Source organism: Lepisosteus platostomus, chromosome 20 (assembly GCF_059453375.1).
Source record: "Lepisosteus platostomus isolate fLepPlt1 chromosome 20, fLepPlt1.hap1, whole genome shotgun sequence".
Taxonomy (NCBI): domain Eukaryota; kingdom Metazoa; phylum Chordata; class Actinopteri; order Semionotiformes; family Lepisosteidae; genus Lepisosteus; species Lepisosteus platostomus.
Window position 1 is genome coordinate 14,066,995 of NC_142630.1, and position 24,838 is coordinate 14,091,832.

At 43.4% G+C, this 24,838-nt stretch overlaps 1 protein-coding gene across 1 annotated transcript; it reads right to left on the reverse strand.

Annotated features, from left to right (window-relative positions):
* Window positions 1-1,140: 1,140 nt before the first annotated feature.
* Window positions 1,141-23,676, reverse strand: nrn1la (neuritin 1-like a). Its single transcript, XM_088613839.1, has 3 exons — window positions 23,245-23,676; window positions 4,637-4,787; window positions 1,141-3,143 (listed from the first exon to the last, which is right to left on the reverse strand). Exons 1-3 carry the CDS (start codon window positions 23,297-23,299, stop codon window positions 2,864-2,866), a joined length of 486 nt encoding a protein of 161 aa, XP_088469965.1. The 5' UTR covers window positions 23,300-23,676; the 3' UTR covers window positions 1,141-2,863.
* Between the last annotated feature and the right edge of the window lie 1,162 nt (window positions 23,677-24,838).

Sequence of the window (24,838 nt, forward strand, 5' to 3'; positions counted from 1 at the left end):
TACATTTCTCTGCTATCTCAATTACACTGCTTTGCTATAGGGAACTTAAACTTTAATATTAACAGCAGCCTGTTAATATTATACACATTACTGTTCCTGAAAATAGTCAGTAGTAAACCGATGCACATGTACAGTATGTGGCGAATTTTTAAACTCCTGTTTCCATCTTCACCCTGTGTTAATCGAAGAACTGTGAAAGCCTAGCAGATATTCACATATTCCCAATAGAAACTGCACACAATGAGCAGTGGAGAATGTCAGCAACAGGGCAGATTTTGGATCAGAAACATGCAAGGTGCACAATTCTCACCCATCTTCTCAAGTACATGGGTCACCGCAGTAAAGCTTGGTCAGACAATTATTTCCTAACTGTGGCTTTGTAAAAGACAGATAATTCACAGACTGAAAATAGGAGAAAAATGCCCTGTGGGACCATTTAATAAATTTACACTGGGGAGCTAAAACATATTAGACATTCCTAATGTTCCTGGTTGCAATGGAATCATGTGCATTTGCTTTCTGAAATAAATCCTGCAAAAGCAGAGTTACATCAGGCACATCAGCTGCTGCAGAAAAACTAACCCCAGCTCCTGATCCCATCCTGGTGACTAGTCTAAAAAAAGATTGGAAATTACTATTTACTTGGATTAAACATGTGGCCTTCTGTCCACTTATAACAATCGTAGAAAAATGGTCAAAACAAACCCGTCTGTCTCCTATAGGTTATCAAGATTAATCGCAATAACAGCAAGATTCTCTAACAGGACATGCTGTCGTACAGCCCAGTACACAGAAGTGTAACATTGAGACCGTGCACTACACCAGAATCTCCTCCTGAAGGAAAGCAAGTTGAGTCTGTCTTGCTTCTGAATAGAGCGTCCTTTGTGAGCTGCAAACAATAGCTTCACCGATAAACAAATACATTAAAACTCTTTTAACAATAGAAATATTACAGTACCGTACCTGTAGGTTTATATATAAATGGATACTTCGAAATATTTACCAGATTTACCAAATGTAAATCTGAATACTGTATTAAAACCAGGCTTGCCTTGATATATATTTTATCAGGATGGAATAACAAAATGAAAAAGCAAGCTATATCCTTTGAGGGTTAGGAAGAAAAATACGCTCACACTCTTCAAATGAAAATGTGCATTTATATATAACTGGGAATAATGTGATTTATACATCTGTACACATAGAGGTTCTTAATTACATATTAAATTTGAAAACCACTTTTATATTGGAATATACAAAGATGATACCAAGCTTTTTTATCTCAAAAATAGAATATATAACCTTGATTATCAAAGGTGGGTTTCCTTTTGGTTAAGCAAATATGTTCGTTTTTTTTTTATTTCAGACCAATACTTTATGAATCACCAGGTATTTGTACTTTCAGAGTAAAAACTTTTTCAGGTATTGACTGCTTTCTGATTATCACTCAACTCCTGCTTTAGGACAGTACATTCAGGCTGAAACTTTTGTGGCTCCTCTATGTCATGTCAGGTTTCTACACAACAAGTGAAAGATAAATTACTGTAGTGCTGACGTCAGATTTTTACATCATAGAGTACATTGCACAAAGGCTATCTGCAGAGTTACTAAGCAGATGCACATTCAAATGGCCCCACTGGCATTTAAAGACAGTGCTGCTACTTATTTCTACTACTAAGACTTCACTAAGGTCATTCAAGGTTCTGCACCAAAAATATTCCAAACATTGTCTGGGTTCCTCACCTGTGTTTCAAGAAGATCACTGTTGAATAAAATGCTGAGCCAAATTTCAAAGTACCCTTTGATGAAAACAAAGTTTAACAACACTGTCTTGTCCAAACAGAGGACAGTCAGTGGGCTGGTTTTACTTAAAGCAAAGAGGTAAAGAAGAATTCCAAATTCACAATTTTGCCGGTGTTTAAGTGTGTGAAATTAGACCACAAAATGAATTTTTCATTTATACGCCTGTAATAAATGTATTCCTGGTGTAACGGACACCTAACCTCACATTGTGAAACTGTCTGCAAGTTAAACTAATACATACACCACTGGAACTACAATAATAACAGCTGGTCAAGCTCTCTCGGTGTGTGTAACCTGTCTTGTCAAAGGGCCTTGACGTATTAGAGTATTTCCTGGTGGTAATCATTCTCCAATGAAACTACACATTCAACAAGTCACTTGAGTGCTCCCAGCCCTTACCCTTCACCACTCTAGAAGTGTGATAATAATCTTCTGCTCAGTGGGGTTTCACAGAAACATTCTCATTTCATAAGGGTACATGTTTGAAATTGGTTAATTTATGCATTTTATAACCCCCTTTTGTTCCAAATTAAAAAAAAAGATCTAAACAAATTGTCTGCCATCTTGATGAAAGTCATCTGATGGAGAATAACGTTAAAAGGAGCTTCTGACTCTCGAAATTTCTTTATTATGTATCAGCAATCATAATGATTGTCAACTCTCTAGGGAAAGCCACGCTGTGCTGTTAAATGTCTTTTTCGCTTAGTGGCTTTCGCACACTTTAGTTTCTTTCTATTGGGGACAAAGGATCAAAGCTTCCAGAGTAAGATAAAAAGAACACCAGAGTGGCATCCCATGGTTAAAAAAAAATAAATCAGCTTGGGACTGGTGTGTGTGTCTTATTCTGCTGAGAAGATTGCATTTATGAGTATCGTGAGCTGCCAAATAAGAGAGCAATGCAACCTTTGGGTATAGAAATATACTCTGCCAGGTTTCAGCTCTTAAGCAATCCCCTTAAAGTCACAATCAGAAACAGACGCTACTGCAAATGGACATAGTGTTTCAGTCCGAGCCTATGTGGGGGATTGCTGCTCCCTCCTCCTGGGCCTGGCCAGAGCAGTTACATCCTGGCGAGCAGCAGTGGAAGCCACATGGCGAGCAGGGAGTAGGCGGGGCTGAGGCGCTGGGCGTGGCCTTTCAGAGATTCCTGATTGGTCTCCTCCTGGCTGGGGCTCTGCATGCTGGTGGGGGGCTTGGCGCGGTTGGAGCACATGTCATACAGGTTCCCCGAAAACTGCATCTTCTTAGACTCCTGGCGCAAAGACTCCCAGACCGCAGCCGCCTCCTCCGGGCAGCCTGCCAGCGCCGCGTTGGCGCAGGTGTGGAACTCGTCCCAGGACCTGCGGGGACAGAGCCGGGGAGGACAGGTGTGAGGGACAGGTGTAACTGGCCTGGCTGAGGACAGCCCCCTCGCTTCTGAGGAATGAGCCAGGGAGGCAGAAGCGAGAGTGCAGCTGGTGTGGGGGGAAGAGAAGATGAGGGCAGAGTTATGGGCAGCCAGGTAGTATTTATACACAGGAGAGTGGAAGCGCAAAATTACATTTTGACCTCCTCCCAAAACGTCTGTTAAATCTCACCATTTTGTGACCAAATTAGTGTCGGCAATAAAGTGGATGACTTGTGTCACCCAAACTCCGCAGCAATGAAGTATAAACAAGGGCCAAAAAGTACATTCATGTACAGACTATCAAAGATGTTGTGAAGTAAACTCTCCAACAACCCTGGTAAAGACTGTGCAGTTCATGCAATACTGTACATCTCTTGTATTATTAGGGAAAGATGTGCATTAGGCATTCCAAACTAATCTAAACTTTGTTTAAAAACTTCAGAGAAAAACAAATATGATCGTTCTTAATATATTTTCAGTTTAAGACTATTCTATCTTGTACTTAGGTATGTCTTTACATCTGACCCTTGTGGTTCTTTTAAATAACTCTGAAATATTTATGCAGCATTGCAATTTCAAACACAACTCTGTAGCAGATACATATATACAAGCACTGTACACGTTTGAGTTCCTTCACAGACGGTCGTGGAACTTTTTCAGACCCTAGTGTACATTAATTTTTAAACATGTTCTATCAGAGGCTTGTGACTTTATATAGAGATGAATTACAAATATATATATATAAATAAAGAGAGGCAGAGTGAGAGATATAGACCTTTAATTTTTAATCGAGCGCTCTCTGTCAGACAGTGGAGGTGCTGACAGTCTGTTATGTAAGAGATGTGTGAGCCAGTGGAAGGCTCTATCACTGTACAATCTGCTGAGCCAAAATCACCACAGACCGATGCCTCACAGAACTGTTTTCTGCAATTGTATAAAGTAAAAATCATATAAACAACAGCTAAATAAGTATCCAGTCATTCAACACAATTTAGAGTAACTATTGCACAACACGGAGGGACATACAGTAAGATAAGATCACTGTATTGGCCATATACAACTTCTTGCATTAGGAATTCGGTTTTTTTACATACCCCAGCTTGCTCTCCATGAGACACACAGACAGGGAGAGAAGCTGGGGGTCAGAGCGCAGGGTCAGCCATTTATACGGCGCCCCTGGAGCAGTTGGGGTGAAGGGCCTTGCTCAGGGGCCCACCGGAGTAGGATTCCTCTGCCGGCCGCGGGATACAAACCGGCAACCTCCCAGCCACAGGCGCAGGTCCTGAGCCACAGAGCCACCGCACCGCCTATGTGTGAGTGCTTCTGGGATATATTAGCCGGTGCATAGAAAGTGGGGCTGTCCGTCCCTGAAGGCCGGGCTGGCGGCTCGGAGCGCGGAGCTGGACGTGGAGGGGGTCAGTCTGGCTGTCCGTCCTCCTCACCCACCTGCAGATGGTGTCGATCTCCTGCAGGTCCTCGGCCCCCTGCTGGACGCTCCGGGTCATGCTGTCTCCCAGCCGCAGCAGGCACTCAGCGAAGCCCCTGTAGATGGAGTCACACCTCCGGCTGGCCGCGCTCCCCGGGCCGGGCGCCAGGACTGCGGGACGAGACAACAGGGCACAGCTGCCTGGGAGCGGGACCTTCCCTGAAAGTCACCTCTTCCGAGCCCTGCTGATTTACACCTCCGTCAGGTGTGAATTGCCCTGGGGTGCTTTTTCTAGCTCGGACGCGCTTTATGTTCAAGCTGTTAGTTTTGTCGCCCTGGCCATCTGTGGCTGCCGTGCAGAGTGACAGCTTCCTTGGCAGCATCCAACAGCTTCCAAAACTGCATCAGCCACTCACATCAGACCAGCAGGCAAATCAGTCCCTACAGATGGGCTCATCTCCACAGTTGTCTGTGGTTCGGGTCCCTCCAGGATGGGTCTGTTCCTGTTTAGACATGTGCCCGAGCCTGCTAGCCATGCAGCTACTAGGCTTTGATTTCCCCTGTCCGAACACTGTGGGTGCACTTTGTGAGCACAGAGAAGCCATGTGATCACACAGGTGCAGGACTGAATATACAACATCACACAGCTTCTCTATTCCAGTCTCTGCTATTAGCACTGGAACCGACTTCCCTTCCCCAGACAAGCGCCAAAAAAAAACATCTTGTACTCCTCTGTTCATAAGAAAAAAAATCAATTCGGAATGGTTCTCACTAATTCTCCTTCCTTTCTTAAGTTAGAAGAAGCTGCCTTTTAATACAGTTGTCACAGAGTGGTCTAGAAGGGTTTAAAGTTTAAAATCTGAAGTTGTTGAGATACAGAATAACTGAAACCTGGATTAAGAACCTATATCTGCATACTTTTCTCCCTCTTCATAAATCGTAAAAAAAAAAAAAAACTTCCAAAAACCTACAATGCAACAAGTGGGAAGTGTTAAGCTCTTGCTTCCCTCTGTTCTGTGCTGCCTTGTGTCAAATGGGGTTTTGCTATGAGCTCCTTGCCCTGCTACAGAGTGTGGAATGGGAAGAGAAACTCAGTGTCAGTCTAAAACGACAAAACAGGACCACACTTATTGCCAGTCAGCGAGAAATGTGCTGGCCTGACACTAGAACATGTTAAGAAGCGCATTGTGCCTATTAGATAACTTGCAATGTGATTAAGCAATAACATGTGAAACGAAGCCATTAGAGTGATTCATGGAGAGCTACAGTGAATGTGTTCTATGATCACTTTAATCCTATAATTGAACTCCAAAAACATACAGTCTGGATATTCCTTGCAGGCTTTTTAATGTTAACAAAAAATATAGACTTGGCATTAAGTAAACACCACAATTCTCAGGGATTGAGAATACACATTTAATGAGGAGCACACATTCCATGGATCACGTCCTTGTCCCGTGTTTCACAGCTTTTACTAGGCGAAGCTGTGAGCACATACTGTTGTCACTATTTGATCAGATCTCAGTGCACACCCTTCGCAAGACAGGAAGACCGCTGACAGATCTGAGGAGAGACCGAGGACTCTAGACAGGAGACACATCATTCAGTCCCTTCCTTTCCTTGTTGCAGGCTTTAAAAATTAAACAGAGCTGCAGATTTACAGTATCTCAAGGCTGGCAGAAGCAAAACCTGGGATATTGACAGACACCAAAAGGAAACTTCAAAAGAGCATGGTGCTCATGTCCAGGGCTAAGTGAGATTGGGCAACATGTGCGATCCACTACCACCCACCTCTGAAGCTCGATTAATATTTGATGGAACCTTTCTTTTTTTACTGCTATGAACCTATTGATTTCCTCTGCTCTGCAGTGGGGTCAGTGTGGAGGCTTTTCGGCTTCATTCATCCACACACCCGTTTAACGAAGGGCCGGGGAGCACAGAGCGAGGGTGTAGAGACAGCTCTGCTTTTAAAACAGCCGCAGGATGAACGCGTTTATCGTCTTCTCCCCAGATCCAAGCACCCTGGCTTTCACAAAAGAAACAACCGAACCACACTTTCCAAAGAACAAAAACACAAATCTGGCTAGCTTGAATCACCTGTGATGAAGGCTGCTGTTGTCCATTAATTTCATGGAAATACGCTGAACTGTATGTAAAGAGGAGATGTGGGTGTCTGTACAGGTCACCATTTTATTTTTATGTTCAGACACACTGACTCCTTGCCATCCAGCAATCAAGAATCCTAATGTGTCTCATCACTGCGATCCCAGTCTTGCACATAAATATAAATATACAAGGAGATACCATCTTTGCTCAGTGTTTGTGCTGGACATACAACCGATTTGTGCTGTAAAGACCAGGTGTAGGAGCACATGAAGGGCAGACTGCAGCATCATATCAACCACCCTTGCAGGCTGCATTCACAAATCTTTGAAAAGCCTGGTGTTTATGAGATGCTCTGTATTTTATACACACAAACAGAGTGTGACCAAAATAAAAGAGGTAACAATTCTCACAATTTGTGGATGACATCAGGATTTTTGTGTCTTTAAGTTTAATTTGGGGCAGGGGTGTTGTGCCCTGTATTTTCAAACATAAGACTGGTTACAAACAAGAGACCCATCTAGCCCGTCTGGTACTAGGTAGCAACAGCAGCTCCAAACGAGCTCCAGAAAGTGGCCGCAGTATTTTGAAGAAGCAGCACTCTTGAAGGTAAGCAGTGTCAAGTGTCCTATGTCTACACAAGCAGTGCGCTCTCATGAATGAACAGTTCACAGCAGAGACCATGCCGGTCTCCAGGTATATCAGGGAATCCCATTAACCAGCATGTTCTTGTGAATCATGCATTCATCTCAGGCCTGATTAGCATTTTCCCCTATGGCACTAAACTGATCAATAAATTGTGGTGTAATTACCAAGAGATCATCAGGGAGCAGAAGAATATTTTTGCAGAGCAGACCAAAATGTTAGCATATACAGTACACCCTAGCATGTCTTTATGTGTTTCCAATACTCTCTTCCAATAATTGTTTGCCTTGAAAGAAACACAAGCCACATTGTCTCCAGGGGTCATTCTATTAGAGAACCCCACCCAGCTAGGAACTCTGCATCTTAGTACAGCACCTGTTGATTTACAGCCTGTAGAACCTTCCTTTCTGCAACACTGTGATCTTATATAATTTGCACCAAACACATTCATTACTAGATTGTGACAGTGGTAAGAAGCCACAGTTCCTGACTGGAACTGTCTGAGCAAAGCCTAAATTCCACTCTTGGTTCCACACAAGAAGTTCTCTAGAAGGGATTGGGCAGTAAAACTTTGTCATGTTGTAGACCGTGGCTCTGTAACTCCCCAACTGCTCACTGCACAATTAACCCTCAAAATGTTGAACACCAAAGCCTTCAGCTGAAAACATTAGGAGCCCAAAAGAGTAACAGGGCTGCCAGACATGTTACAGAGCTCTTGTCTGAGTCCTGCAATAACACAGACCTTAATGGACTGAAGAGAATGAACACAGGTAGCTCCAACCCAGGTTCTGGAGAGCTCCAATTCAGTCTTACACGTCACTGATCGCTAAAGACTGGTAACGCTGGTATTTAACTGATGAATTCATTATTGAGTAATCTGTACAATTAACAGAACTCTAGTCCTTGAGAGCTGGTGGAGAGTCAGATTTTGGTCCTAGAGCTCTGAATTCCCCACTTTATAAGACTGTCACCAGGAGAACTGGTCTCAATTAAATTGCACCGAGTCCTTGAAAATTGGTGATCTGATTGTGACCTGCTGGACTGGGGCTCTCTGGGAGCAGGGTTAGAGACCCTGGACTACTGTAATAATTCCACAAGACATGAAATTGCCACATCCCATTAGAGACTCCCCTCTGTATCATGTAGCACGACTAGCATGGAGGCCTGAAAGTGATCCAGATGTTCAGGCACATTGCAGCAGACTAAGGGCACAGCAGGCAGTGAGTACAACCGGGAGACAAAATTCGGGCTCTCGAGAAGTGTTTCAATAAAAGCAATATACAGCATCCGTGTATATTTCTATTCATGAGGTCTCGATATACACTCACCGGGGGGGTTTATGCTGAGTTTGCAGCTGGTATTCGCTGATGTTTGCTGTATTAACTCCAGAGAACAGACTAATAAAGTCACATAAATGTTCCTCAGACCTGCCAGCTGCAAAACCTTATGAGGACGCCTGTGCCAGGTTATGCAAATGATAAACATTATAATACAAATTACAAAGGCAGTTGCAATTGCACAGGCGATTTCCTCGGGTTTGCCAGAGCTAGAACTGCTTTTGGGCTTTTAAATAAAGGAAACGGGAAGCACGCAGCCTCAGGGAATGTCAGTAGGGCCAAAAAATGCTGAGGTGATGCCTAAAAGACATGATCTAAAGAGCTTCTTAGTGCTGTTTGATGAGTAGAATAAATTAAAAAATTCACTAAGACCTGCATAAGGTTTCACTAGAGCTGCCATGTAGTGTGTTATGCATATCAAATGAATTATATTTCCTCTAGTCAGCTGACTTTTCCTTCCAATAAAATGAAAAGCTTACTTAACCGGTTTAAAGAAAATGAACTACTGATGTTGAGCTCTAATGCCAAATAGGTCAAAGGTTACCCATGCATGCCTCATATTGCATACTGAGAGTCTGCACAGGGATTGTAAAGGGAAGGATTGTTTCAAAAGGTCTCGGCTCTGTGTCGTAGTGGAGGCTGATGATGGGAAGAGGCACACAGAGGAGCAGTGCATTCAACACTAGCTCAGGTTCGCACCCGGGCACCAGGCAGTTAATCGCCTGAAGCCTGCAGTGAGGCTCAACAGGTTTCATAAACAAACACAAAAAAAATCCACAGGCAAAACCACATTTCATATCGAAACGAATAATGCTTTTTAAAAACCTCTCAGCTCTTCTGAGCATCACCTTGGTTTTCCCGTTTCCAAGGAAATACAACCGCACCGTTTTTTTTCCATGTCTGGTTCTGATCTAGAGTTAAATCACCTCTCGCGGGGGGGGGGGGGGCTGATCTGTTTTAATGTGGTAACTATAGCCACTGTTCAGCTGCCTCCTGCAACTGCTGCTGCCTGGTTGTTAAGGGGAGTAGGGGGGTTAATGATGGCAGTGGCACATTGCGTGCGAGAAAACTTGGGCCTCAATTCCCCCAGCAACTCTTAGCAACTTCCCCAGCAAACCTGACAATTAGCCAGCCAACCCTTTTTCAAATTATCACCAACCTTTAGATTCTTGCCATTCGCATCTGCTGCTCCCTGGACACTGCGAAGCACAGAGGTAAGTCAATACGTCTCACAGCCTCTGCTCACAGCAATGATATCCTCTAATTAGGAAATTATTCTGCTGCTCACCCCATCAGCCATGGGTTCGATTCTCATTCCCTCTCTGTCCTGGTGAGTCCAAAGAGGCATCAATCGCAAAATTACAATCCCATACAAATCTTATTACCCTAAACATCATATTTATCATAGTACAGCCTACAAGTTCTGGAGATTTCCAATGCCGATTTCCAATTCAAATTATAAATTACAAAACTCACTCCTTTAACGGTCACAAACCCTGGAGGCGTGAAAACTTTAAACTTCTGTTTTCAGTTCAGAATGCTTTTCCACATGCAAAGATGTAGTCTGCGTGTTTTTGTACTTAATATTTCACCAGTGCAGTGGTCTCGCAGCTCTGGTGCCCTGGGCTCAATTCTGATGCTATCTGTGTGGAGTCTGCATGCTCTACTTGGGTTCACACAGGTTTCCTCCAGGTGCTGGTATGTGAATTGGTTTCTGGGAAAACTGGCCCTGGTGTGAGTGTGTGCGTGTCTGTGCTTGCCCTGTGATCGACACTCTTGTCTAGCGCTCATTGCTGGCCAGGATAATGAGCAGCCGGCAGAGGAATCCTACTCCGTTGGGCTGCTGAGCAAGGCCCTTAACCCCAACTGCTCCAGGGGCGCTGTACTATGGCTGACTCTGTGTTCTGACCCCAGGCTCTCTCCCTGTCTGTGTGTCTCATGGAGAGCAAGCTGGGGTCTGTGAAGAGATCATTCCTAATGCAAGAAATTGTAAAGGGTTAATAAAGTGATGTTGTTATTATTATTATTATTATTATTATTATTATTATTATTATAAGCTTCAGCTCCTCTGCAACCCCGTATTGGATAAGGAGATTAGAAAACAGATGGATGGGTGGAAGATTTTACATTTAGATTTACACCTGTTCGTCTTCGGCCAGTGTTCAGCACCCTGGAGAGCTCCCTTGCTAATCTGGTTGAACTATGTCATAACTCCATACAACAATATATAGAGTAATGTCCATAAAATGACCCTGGATAAACTTGGCCTCTGTAAGAACATCAGGAAGGTTAAAAAACGAGAGGAGGCTATTTGGTAATCATTATCTGATTGATCCAAGGATCTCATCAAGCTAATTCTTGAAAGAAGGCAGGGTATCAAGTTTGATACCACATGTACATTGTTCCATACTCCCACAACTCTTTACGTAAAGAAGGGCCTCCTTTTCTTGTTTTAAATATACTTCCACATAGGTTCTGCTCATGCCATCTGGAAACTACATGTATGTGCACTTAAAATGTATCCACAGTAAATGCAAATTGTTAAACTAATTAAAACTCAGAAGAAACTGTAGTTGCAGCTGATGCTTTTTGACATATACAGTAGGGTTACATACCAAAACCTGGAGGTTAATAAAGCAAGCAAACCAATTTTGCCCCGTGAGTCCGGATGAACAGAACCCTGGAAACAGGTGTTTCTGTCAGCCTTCACATGAGATCACATCCACCGTGGCTCATCAGTGCAGTCTCTTTTAACAGATGAATTACAGCTGCAATAACACCGCCTGAAAGATGTTACTAGACACTTCAAGCTGCAAATTGCTTAGCAGTGGGTCAAGGGTCTTAATCGAGAGAGAGAGACAAGATTCAAAATGGAAGATCTTGTTTTCCTGCCTGCAGCCAGTCTGCTCCCCTGCTTGTTCACTCCCAGAGGGATTCTGCTTGCGTACAGGTGGGGGGGTTTTGCTGTACGTTCCTGACTTTGAGTGAGACCTTGTCTTTTGACCAGTAGTGGAGGAGATGTGACTTACTTGACAAAACTCGTTTTCGCGCAGCACATTTTAAAACTGCAAAGACAACAAAAACACGCACTGGAGAAAACAGACGAGCCTGATTTCTGATGCCATTTACAGATTGTGAAAGTATAGCTTTAAATTGAATCACTTCTCACTTACCCTAAAATATCACCCTTCTCATGCACTACAAAAAAACAAGCTTCGCAACATCAACTCAAAGCTCAAACATGTCAATCTTCGTGCGTTCTGACTAGAAATGTGCATTTGGATTAATGTGTGTGGGCATGAATACTCAACACTGCCAATTGTATATTTGCTATCATAAATAATGTTATGCTGACATGCTGTTGACCAGTTCCAAAAACAAAGTCAATGAAACATGAAACTTTTAACACTTACAAATGTCTTAGTCTTTTGGTCAGTTGTACAATCACACAAGCCCTTCTCTCCCTCCATCTGGTGTTGCTTGCATGTCAGAGGATCTGACCTCAGTTTCCAGACAACAGATAAAAGAGCAACCTTGGAAACCACCATTTCCTGATTTTTTACTTGTCACCCAACCAAGTTTCTTATGCCAGTCAGTCATTTGACTATAGATGGCAGACCATTCCCCCCAAAGCATTCTGGGGAATGTAGTTCAGACAAGAATCTCCATCTTATCTGAACCTACCTCACTCTCACAGGACGCATTGGGCCTTTAAAATGCGTTTTGCCCTTATCAGCAAAAAAAGACCACCACTTTTAAGAGCAGGACAGGAGTATGAAAAAAAATGTGAGCTTGTACGTCTTACATTCATTATCCCAACCAACCAAAGATAAACAGAAAGAACCAGATTAAGCCCCCACAACAAGAATGAATCCTTTGGAAAATGGAGTAAGAAAAACAGCAAACTTAAAAGTAGCAAACTTCAGGTGACACTTTCAAGCAAATTCCCCAGATATTTCAACCAGTCTTGTTAATTTATCTTTGTGGAAGCAGATGTTAAAAAAAAACTTTTCCACATCTGAGTTATAGCCTGGGTTTTGTTAACTCAAAAAAAAAAACTAATCCCAAAGGTCCTATTTCTTAAGGTAAAAGAGGAACACAATGAAAAACAGCACTGTGTTAGTAATGAGTACTCAACTGGCCTGTCACTAACTAGCCCCCCTTTTTCTAAAAGACCTCCTCCTGTTCTAGTTAGAAGACACTGAGATTTACTGCCTTTTGGGTTCTTTTGCATTCTGTTTTTAATATACTTTTGTGTAGGCTCAAAGTCTCAGGAGTGACACCTGTCCTCGCACAGCAATCAGAAAATTAACTTTCTATCCCAGAGTTGTCCCCACTCACTGTTGCCAGAGAATGTCTGACCGGACACAGAGAAGGACAGGGAGCCTGTATGTGTTGTGTGTGTGTATTTATGTGTTGTGTGTGTGTGCGTGCATGTATGTGTTGTGTGAGAGTGTGCATGTGTGTATTTGATTATTTGTGCAGATCAATTTGAAGAAAATATCCTCAAGATCTCAGTCCCAGTGCAAGTTTTGGAATTTATAATAGAAGAGTAAATAAAAATAGTAAGAAAGTCAATGAAAGGTCCCTAAACGTACAGGCACACAAATGTGTGAGTGTCTGGTCAGCGCAGGAAGGTTGTGCCAGTTCAGGGTGAATAGCAGCTGGCTATAAAAAAATATATAAATGAACCACGGAAGACCATCAAATCCATGTGAATCCTCATGTCTCAGAGAATGAATACTCAAGAGAAAAGGATACAATGGGACCCTGTCATTTATGTGAGTGCTCCAGCAGCATTTCAATTAAATCTTGGCCAGTCCAACTCACCTCCTCTAACCGTCTCTAAACCTTATATAACAAGAAGAGGCCATGTGACAGCCAGTTTGTCTGTTGCATAATGTTGCCTTATTATAAACCTTTAGCATCCTGTTGATAACCCTGATGTCCCAAAGGACTACATTTAAAAACAAAATCAATCGCCATTCTGCTACTACAGGAAAAACAAAACGATTAACTGAAAGACATTTTTCACTCTAGCTGCCCAGGTCTTGCATACCTCCTTTTTATCCTTTTACACAAGCATTCATAGAAGATCATTCTAACAACCACAGCGTTCAAGTCCATGTAAAACCTCACAGCCCCCTAGTCCATGCAGCTCACAGGAAGTCCGGAGAGCCCCAGATCAAGTCCTAGGCTCTGTGTGCCCAGCCTGGCAGAGCGATTTGGCAGCTGGCTCACAGGAGCTGCGAGTGACCCAGGTGGCGCTCGAGACATGGGAGCTGCCTGACCCCCATCTCCCAGAGTTCAGAGGTGAGAGCATGCCAGCCAGCGAAAGTGCGCCTGCATTGTAATGAGCTGCTCGATCCCCCAGCCTCTGCTCTGGCGCACCACGGCTTTAACACACACACTCATTTCAGATCTCAAAATGACATTCTCGGCTTTGCCTGCCTGTGTCCGGCTTTCCACAGTTAAACACAGCCATTGCAACATCTGCCAAACAGTGGTTCAGATTGAGAGCCACTGTAGAAAGTACAGGAACAATAAGCCTCGAAGCTCCCAAGCATCCACACAGAAGAAGTGTGCAAAATGAACTTCATTACTTAGAATCATAGAGTGTAGCCCTGCAGAGATAAAGTGTTTCCACCAGGGATTGTAATCAATGGTGTACTACGTGCTGGAGATGATCTAATGAGGTACTAATATAGTACCTGGTTGGGTTTTGGGCTGCCTATGCAGTGTTTTCAGAAATAACCTCGAAAGTGGGCAAAATTCTCACAGGAACGGAAAGAAGAATTCAAGGTTTCCAGATATTCCGGACAGAAGGAAAAAATAATTTCCTAGTGAAAAAGACATTCTTCATTTAATTAACTTATTAGAGTTTGCCCACTTTGCCCATTCTTTGCTCATGGTTCGTAAAATCTACCTATACCTACTGCTAAACAAGAGTGCAATTGCTTAAGTATGCAATAGGGTAACATAATACTATCCAGTAGGTCTATAATTAATTCAGTGTTATTGGCATATAATTACTAGTGGTAGTGGGTTATTTAACATTAGATTTTAGAATTCAAAACAGTTGTGTTCATTTAGGGATGCTCTGAGGTTAGGCCATGCATATACAGTACCTGTTGAATTGCCTCAGGTGGAATCTGAATTTAGTTCATATTGCAAGGCTAATCCATGCAACGTCTGGAGCTTTCAGCAGGAACCCCTACTGCAAAGCATCCATCCATTTTCTCACCCTTTCTTCCAGTTCAGGGGGAGCCAGAGCCTATCCCAGCAAGCAATAGGCAGAGGGCCGGATACACCCTGGACAGGACGCCAGCCCATTGCAGGACACACACAGAGACAAACACACACACACCAGAGCCGGTTTTCTCAGAAACCAATTAAGCGACCCATGTGTCTCGGGTGGAGCGGTGGCTCTGTGGCTCAGGACCTGCCACCGCCTGTGCCTGGAAGGTTATTGGTTCAAATCCCATGGCTGGCAGAGGAATCCTACTCCATTGGGCCCCTGAGCAAGGCCCTTAACCCCAACTGCTCCAGGGGCGCTGTACAATGGCTGACCCTGTGCTCTGACCCCAAGCTTCTCTCCGTGTCTGTGTCTCATGGAGAGCAAGCTGGGGTATGTGAAAAGATGAATTCCTAATGCAAGAGATTGTATAGGCCTAATAAAGCAACATTCACATTTTGACTGTGGGAGGAAACCAGAGCACCTAGAGGAAACAAACGTGAAGACTGGAAGAACATTTAAACTCCACACAGATAGCACCCCAGGAACTGAGCCCAGCGCCTGCGAACTGTGAGGCGGCAATGCTAATCTGATCACCCACACGACATATACATTAATCACAAAATCCAACTCCAACCGGAAAAGCTGTAGTTACTGCAGAAGGACCTGGCGAACGTCAGAGATGTAAGAGCTAGTTAAACCATGCGTTTCCTGGAAGAATTCTCACCACTGCGCTCAGAAATAATGCAGAATAGAAGGGATGCTCAAGGAATGTTATGTTTAAATTGTGCTATGCACTAGTAAGGCTTAATTTAGAATATTGTGTATGATTTTGGTCATCATATTTTAAGAGGATATAATGTCCTCCTCTCATTTGTAACCTTTCCTATTCTGTTACTATTATAATTTCCCTTAAACTCTTATGTAAGACTGTGAAGATCTTTGGCCATTGCTGTTACAGGAAAGCCTGAAATCGTATGCAGTAACATTAGGTTTATCGCACAGAAAACAGAGTTATATAACTGTACATTACAAGATTGCCTGCTATGGTCACTAAGGGATTCACAGTTCAACTTTAGAAGACCTTGCACAAATATACTTTGCACATAATATGTGATTCTGTCAAATATTTCATTACTTTTTGTGGGCTTGGTTTTAAAGCACAGAATACATCTATCGGCTATTTTCTGCTGGCTGTGCTTGTCATAGCACTGAGTGCAAGATGGACTGTGTGTGCGTTAAGCAGGGTTCTCAATAGATGCTCTAGTGTACAAAAGGATTTAGAGATGTTCTCTCCAGTAGTCAGTCAAGATCATGCCTCTGTTTATCTGCTTTTACCATGATATAACATAGTAAGTCTTCATAGGGTTTCTCTCCATATGGAACACGTTTTGAACACCAAAAACTTATCGTTTTCCTGTGATTATAATACTGGTACCTCTATCAGTGATGGACAAAAATTGTACGGCCTCTGCATTTTTGTTCTGAATTTAAAATTGTGTCAAATGAAATATTACAAAAGCCCACAAAACAATGAAGAGTTAAAGAATAAGACACAAATCCAGGACACAGTGAAATCCAGGTAGCCTCCATGTACAGTATATAGTTTATATTATATATGATTATGTATGAAGGCAATTAAAATAAAATGCATCTAAATTAGTTTCTAAAAATTAATGCACTTAATGAGAAAACTTTCTTAGTGATATTACACCACACAAATGCCACCGGTACTGTTTTAGTGTATCCACTTGCACTGAAGTGCTAACTCACCAATCACAGACACCAATAACACGTCCCAAAACTGCATTCGCACAAAAAGGACTGAGAGGGTCAATGTGTTTCAGGGAATCAAAAAAGAGCACTGCCTTGCAATGCACAGACATGGACTCATACTGCCCATTCCTGACCCCTCCCCTGTCACAGCTGGCCTGGCTCCACAAGCACAGCCAGAAACACGACAACAGTTACAAACGAGCAGACAGTATTCAGCTCTTCTAGCTCGTCCGGCAGTTAGCAGTTAATTGATCTGAGGGTGCTGTGAGTACCCAGTCCCAGCAAGACAGATCTGTGTCTTCCCCGGTTGTTTCCTAATGAAAGCCCAGTATTGGGTTCAACAGCAAGCCTGGGTACTAGTTCCACACTCTCAAAACCTTTGGGTAAAGAACGGCTTCCTGCTCTCAGATTTAAATGGACTTTGTCATGGTTTCCATTTGTGCTTTCTTGTTCTTGTTTCACTGTTCATTCTTAAAAATCCTCTGAGATGACCTTGTGAAGGCTTCTGAGGATTTTGAATAATGGCACTGTGTTCTCTCACAGTCTTCTCTGTTCAAGAGTAATAAGGCTCAACAGTTCCCTCTAAATAAGTGAGAAAAGGGTGTAAACACTGGCACATGGCCAGAAGACGTCTGCTGGCTTAACTTTGTCAATGACTTTGAAGATTTTGAATACTTGCATCAGTACGGAATGGAGAAGCAAGAGGGAAACAGGTCTCAGGCAACCAGAAAAGAACCATTTCATTTGAAGTACTGTGCACTGCACTGATTCTTTTCCTGTCTTCCTTGTTGAGGCACGTTCTTCTCAAGGGTGTTGGGCTTCTTAAGACCTTTTTTTTTCTTGCCAAAGTATAGAAGTGGGGCTGTTTTCACGAAATAAATAATTCTTCACAGGTAAGCTCACACTTAAAATTCATCTAAACACAACCCAAGACTAACTAAAGTGCCTGATAGATGTTAAACATAATTTGATTTCCACAGCAATGAAAATTACAGCTCCTTTCCCTAAATGTGACATTGGTCCAATCAGTGCCCTATTCCTCCTATTTTTTGGTTTGCCAATGAAGAATTCAAGTGCTGAAGACTGTCTGCAGTACTGGAGCTCCCTCTCACTTATTTCAGCCCTCTCTTGTCCCGAAGATATTTTTTTCTCCTCTGCAGTTGACTTATAAGTGTGCTGCAGGAGTCATGAGCTTGGTTGGTCAGGTCCAGAAAGTTTCGGTTCCAAAATCTGTGAAACATCTGGCTGTCTCCCATTCAGTTGTGGTTCACTTATCTGATCAGACAACCCAGACCCGTGAACGAAAGGACAACATCTTATCCAAGTACCATCTAACTCAAATAACACCAGCGCCATCAGAGAGAAATAAAATAACCAACCTGCACATTCGTACCCGACAAATAGCATGTCAAGTATGTCTGAAATTTGCTGTAAAATATATGATAGTTAATTTAACCATTAAGGCAGAAAGAGAGGTAGAGAGGCTCGTTTCGGGAACAAACAAATTAAATAAAAATTGGTAAGCAGCCTTTAGGCTTTGCGGCTCAGAGTTTTAGTTCCACATTCTGACTGGCTATGAAATACCATCCTGAACACTGTTTGACAGTGTGTTACACCGTGAGATCTCTGTAGCTGCAGGTTTGTGTCTCAGATCACAACATGAACCAAAGCCAAGACAGCCAACTCTCTAACTGACCAGCTAATGAACTATCCCAACACATCGATACCCTCCCTCTCATCCTCGTGGCTGAGACCAGGTATGCTACTCATTGTTACAGACACCAGCGGAGTGACCTACTTTAGTCTCTAATTGGACTTTATTGACCGGACGCCTGAGTTGCCTTATCAGAATTAGCTCTGGTTTCCTGGGAGAATTACTCTCCTTTTCTCAATGATATAACTGGGAGTCACAGTGTGATGAGCTTTCTGGGCACCTCAGCACCTCGACACCCCACCCCTGCCTCTTTCAGCTCACCCAGCCAGCACAGATCTGTCCTGCTGGGGCTGGGTGCTCACGGTGGCTCAAAGCAGCTTCCAAATGTTTGGTTTCGACGTGCAAGACAGCGAATAGCCAAACGGAATGAAAAGAAAGTCAGCGCACGGCAGGTACCTCGACTGATCAAGTCATTGACTCTTCATTCACATCATAGATTACAGCTCATTTCTGCTCATCTATAATTCTAGGCTCTGCAAATCAGCTGGAAATGTCCTATAAACAGGCAGGAAATGTCACAGAAGAGCTTAGGTTGGACCTGAATGTTTCCCATAATCATACAGTATATTCTACAGCTCTCGATAAACACTGTACCTTTACAACTTACTTTTGACACACACAAATTCTAAATGTGTGTGCTGTCAGTGGTAGGTGAAGAGCATTCTTACTGTCTTTCAACTCCTTGTCAGAAGCCACACTGACACATCAGCACTTTCTAACACAATCTGATTACCAGTCGAACAGCAATAAACTAATGAGAGCAGAGTTGTGAGCTCAGAGCGTACAGAGAGGAGATGATTGCATGGAAAGCCTAACCCTGCACTCCAGAGAATTAACAGAGACATCAAAGTCTCTCAGTGAGACATTTCCTTGGTTAATTCTCTTAGAAGGCCTTCACAGAGCTCACTCTGGGAAACTGCTCAGCAGTACCTCTGCACAGACCTTGCTCCTCTCTCCTTGCATACAGCTCTCAACTCCAAGCCAGCCTGCTATAGACAAGAACATATTTCTGTCTCGGTACAAATGCAGTTAGAAAGATCATACACTAATCCAATAGCACTCCACAATTTCCAAACCAATGGCCCAGTGTGGTGACAGAAGACACTGTGCAGTCGTTTGGTTGAGTTGGAAAACTGACATCCTGACTACTTGATCATTAAAGATTCCAGTGCATAAGAGTAGGATGTTCACCCCAGTGTCCTGGTTAAATTCTATAATGCCGTGCAATATGACCTTCCTAAAATTCCCCCTTTAATCGTCAGTGGTAGATGAAGAGCAGTCATACTGTCTTACAACACCTCGTCAGGAGCCAGGGTGACACACCAGCACACCTGACTTCCAGTCAAACAAAGACTGATTGATTGATTGATTGATTGATTGATTGATTGATTGATTGATTGATTGATTGATTGATTGGTTGGTTGGTTGGTTGATTGGTTGATTGGTTGATTGGTTACATCTGCTGTGTTGTTGTGCCTGCAGATGCGGAGTCACTTCAGTGTTCAAATGTTCTTATGAGCCACAGGCCTGTGTGCACCCAGAGCGTGCTTGCTTCACTGGGGATCAGTGCCGAGGGGTTTCTAGGGCATTCAGGACAGACTCGGGCCCAGATCATCCCCTGCCTTGCCAAATTCTGTTCAACTTCCAGGATCCCCAGCCAACACTGCTGACAGTGCCCCCGCTCCCTCCTCCTCACCCACGGACCGCGACGTAATGCGCCCAGGGCGGAACCCCCCCTCCTTCCCAAACCACAGAGGACCCTGCTGCAGCACAGAGCACTCACACAAGCCATGTCAGCCACAATCCGACGTCTGCAGTCAGACGAGGAAAGAACACTGCACCTCTGTCGGGGAGGGGAGAGCATTTTCTCCCCTCTGGTTTTCTTTCGGTACACTGAACGCCACGGAAAACGTGCCCTTCAATTCTTCATCGGGATGCATGGACACTCCTGAAAGTGCAGAGGTGCAGGGCTGCTGAGAAAGGTAGAGGCTCCAGATGACCCCCCGTGCCGTGGGGAATGTAAATCCCCCAAATTGAATTCCATCCATACGTCCAAGTGTGATCTTTAATCTCTGTAAATTCTGTAACAGTATTTTTACTCGATAGGCAAATAAAAAGCAAGGTTCAAGATTCCCCATATGAAAAGCAGCTTTGCATTCATTACTCGAGCGGTTTTATAATTACCTCTGTAATTAGTTGACTATGGGCAAGACGCCTATTTCATTTTATTTAGAGGCACATGCAAAGCGTGCTTAGTGATTTATTTGCATTCCTGCATGATGAATGCAAAAAATAAATAATGGATTAAGGCCCTCAGTGAATGTGTGTGAGTGCATTTGTCTGGCTTTAGTCCGTAGTAGCAAGTGTGATTATGAATTACCTAAAGAACAGCAGAATGCTAATGAATAGTCATGAATTGCTTCTGACAAGACGAAGAACAAGAAAGAGGCCTTCTCCCTGCCAGTTTAAGGGAATGGTAAGGTAATGATTTCTGTGTATTGCAGGAACCTGCTGCAACACACTACCTGGAGCGCTGTCCCAAAATCACAGCCCTGTAACTTTAATGACTCAGGAAAAGAGGGAAAGGGACATTTAAAAAACACAGTCTGTACCTTTTATGTATTCCTCAGTGCTTCATTGCAACACTTAATCTCCCATTGCCTTGCATAAGCATATAAAATAACATAGATGGCAGAAAGCTATTTGGCTCATTGCATAGTTAGTAGCTAATTGATCTGAGGATCTCGTCCAGCCTTGAAAGCAGCGAGATTATCGCCTTTGACAACATGGCTGGGGGTAGCTTGTTCCAGACCCCCACAACCCTTTGTGTAAAATAGTGCCTCCTTTACTCATTGGGGGATTCCATCCAGCTGTTGAAATACGCCAGGGCATGGGCACCAAGAGCTTGGGTACTGGATAGCTTGTTCCACACTCCTGCAACTGTTAGTGTAACTCATTATGGGCACTTAAGCGCCCAACTGCCTTGGATTTGCCCTCTCTTGCTGGTGTGCTGCTGGCCACTCAGGCCCAGCCTGCCAGCTCACTAGGCATCTCCTTCCCCAGGAGGACCAGCTGCGAGAGGCATCCCAGAATGCCTTCGGAATAGCAGGGCCAGTGGCAGTGAGATGAAGAATAAGTTTACCGCAAGCTAAGAAGAAAAATAACTCTTCTCAATATGCGCATATTTGTTAATAAAACCTTCCAAAGAGGCTGAGGCTCTCCGTATTGCAGTGCACCAGCCTGTCATAAAACAGGGGAACCGACACACGCCAACAAGGTGAAGAAGACAGATGCATACATTTAAGAGAAATAGCACGACAGAGTGAAACTCCCAAAAGCACAGAGAGGATCATTAATTTATTATGAAGAACTTCAATGAATAATGGGATGATCCTTCTAGCTGAATTGTATTTAATACTCTTTAGCGTGTTGGTTCCCAGACCCTACAATAAGGCTGGCAGCCATCTCGCCGGCGCGTTACTAAATTGAATATAAAACCGACAATTGGCAGACTTCCGCATCTACCAAAAACTCGACTTCAGTGAAATCTGAGTTGGGTATAGAAGGAAAGGCAGGGGGAAAGGGGTGCGAGCGGAATACCCGATGAGGTATTCTTGGTAGCAACAGGAGACAAATCCTATCAGGTTAGCCTCGCTTCTTTAAATGAAAACAAATGTATAATAAAATAAAAAAAAGCGCCGTGGGACCCAGCGGCTGTACGAGTTTTGTTTTGCTGCTTTGCTTTAGCCAAATCCTAAGTCTTGATGAAGTTATTCAGGGGGTGTATCGGGGAGCGAGAAGATTGCTGGAAGCCACGCTGGGGACAACTTTCTCGTTGGTCAGTAGATCTGGTAAGTTTCGCCGCAGCACGGCGGGTCCTGTTCCCCTGCTGTGCTGCACTGAGCGCACCTCCGAGCGAGTGAGCCAGCGCGTCAGGGATGCCGGCGCAGGCAGGCAGGCAGGCAGCACGCTCCTGCGCTGACTGTAGCGCTCATGATTCGGCCTCTCGGTGTGAGCACCGCAGTTGTTGCAGAACGCTTTGAGCACAGAGGCAGTCGGCAAAAATAAACTCTTGTCCTGACTGTACCACCATCCCTCTCACTTCTTTTTTTCAGCGAGATATTATCATTTATCGCTCGGCAGATTATATGGGAATTCAGCAGCCCGTCTGAAAAGAAGCCCCGGATGCTGAAGATGGGTCTAATATTTAAATATTTATACCAGCTATATCCTCCTTTTCCTTAAAAAAAACACATTATATTCTACTAAACGAGCCTGGCAGAAATCTCACGTTCTGAAGCATTCAGAGAGGGGAAAAAAAAGTTGTTCCTTACTTGATATTAATTCGACAACACCAGCTCCCTTAAAACCATGGAATGGCTTCAATTTATTTCTCGATTCCACGTTTTTTTAAACATCATTTGTAAAGTATTTATTGAGCCATAAAAAGCGGCAACTTCGCAAAACCAGCCAAATCTTCGCTTCTCAACGAGCAATAATTTGAACCAGACACAGCATATTTTCAAAATAATTTGTCTGTTGTTTATTTTTAATCTGATACTAAATTATTTTACGCATAAAGAATCGTTTGCATGTTTTAAGACACATTTCCCAGACAGGCTATTGGGTTACGGGGCTGTTTTTAACGCACCGAACCCATTTTCCTGAAACCTGCACGCATCACTTCTGCGCCTCCAACATCACAAAACAAGATTTAAAAAAAGCAGAGCTGTGCCCATCCCAATAAAAGCAGACAAATCTCGTTGAGAAATAACAGTGAAATCAATGTATTAATTAAGCAAAATCAAACCCACTTACTGAACTGGAGAGCAACAGGCACGAGGAAGTACGCGTAACTGTGGTAAAATCTCATGCTCGGAGTGTTCGGGAGGGAAAAAAAAAGAAACTAATTAAAATGCAACAACGATTTGGTTTTAAAAAAAAGTTAGAGGCAATATTGCACCGTCTATTTCTTAATCCTTTTGGAAAGATGAGGAATCCGTTCACAGGACAGGAGAAGGGCGACGCTGCGCCTCTGCTTCGTGCGAGCGTGCGAGTGACCGTGGGACCTACCCACTCCTCTCCTGCGCCAGCGAGCCGTGGGAGAGAGAGAGAGAGAGTCCCTGTGCGAGCTCTGTTTACGTTACAGAAACCAGATTAAAGCTTCATTTCCGTGTATTAAAAAAAAAAACTGGCAATCTTTACTTAAAAGGCTTAATACGATTTTCCGGGAACGCGGGGTGGATGACGCGTGTTGTATTACATATTTCTGCTTGTAAATAAGCGCAGCCGGGGGGGGTAGAGGACGGCGGCGGAGGATTTTTTTGTAACCCGTTAATCCGTCTAAACAAGTCAGAATAGCGGCGTGGATCTGTTAGGTGACACCCAGGCTTTCAAAAGATGAAAAGACACGCTTTAACCCTCGAGTAATCCAGGGACGTGGGTGACAGTCAGATGGATCTTAATTCTACAACTTTGCACATCTGATCTCGTGTGATCTGCGTCCATCAGAGCCATGTTGCTCAATTGAAGCAGAGCTCACCGTACAATCACTGTCTGCCGCAGAGGTATTGAATATCCAATATGTCGAGTACTTCACCCCGGTCCGCTCATTCAACACTAACTACCCTGAGCTACCATGAGCCATCAGGGGAGTCTAGCGCTCGGGCAGTCCGTCGTCTTCACAGGATTATTGCTCTGTTTTATTTCGGGGAAAAAAACAATTTGACAGTTAAGGAAACAAGTGTAAAATGTACAACAAAACTACATCAAGCACAATGAACATACATGATTCATAACGCAATGATAAAGTACAAATGATCGATTTCCGTCTTACAGAAGACAATTTCCATAACTTTATTTTGTACTTGGAGAATATATATACCATATTTGAGATGTGTAGTGTGTTGTCCGTTAAATAAACGCTACAGGTCTGAAATGGGTTCATTTTCTGAGCAAAATGTACAAAGCTTCAGCCCCGTGAAACCTGTCGTATGAAGTTGTGTCATTCTAAAAGCGCAAGTGTTTTAAAGAGCAGACGTCAGCGAGTTTAATAACTGGAAAGCAGGACATCAAGCTACCATCAAGAAGCCGAGGTATTACAAAGCATGGAAACAGAATATAAAAACAACAGGAGAAGAGGAAATATCATATAATATTATATGTGAAAAAATGGGAATTCGGCTGTTGCGGGGATCACCGTCGAAGTTTTACTGTTTGTCTTGAGTTAATCCCCTTAATTCAGTCCACGGTTCTGAAATCGCGCTCCGGTCCTGTGTTTTAGATGGGGTAGCATAAACGTAAAGGACGTATTTGGACTGGGCAAAAATACGGTGTGTGTTAGAGCAGGAAAACCCATCCCGAGTCTCAGTGAATAATAATAATATATTCTTTACACATTCCTTATAGCGCT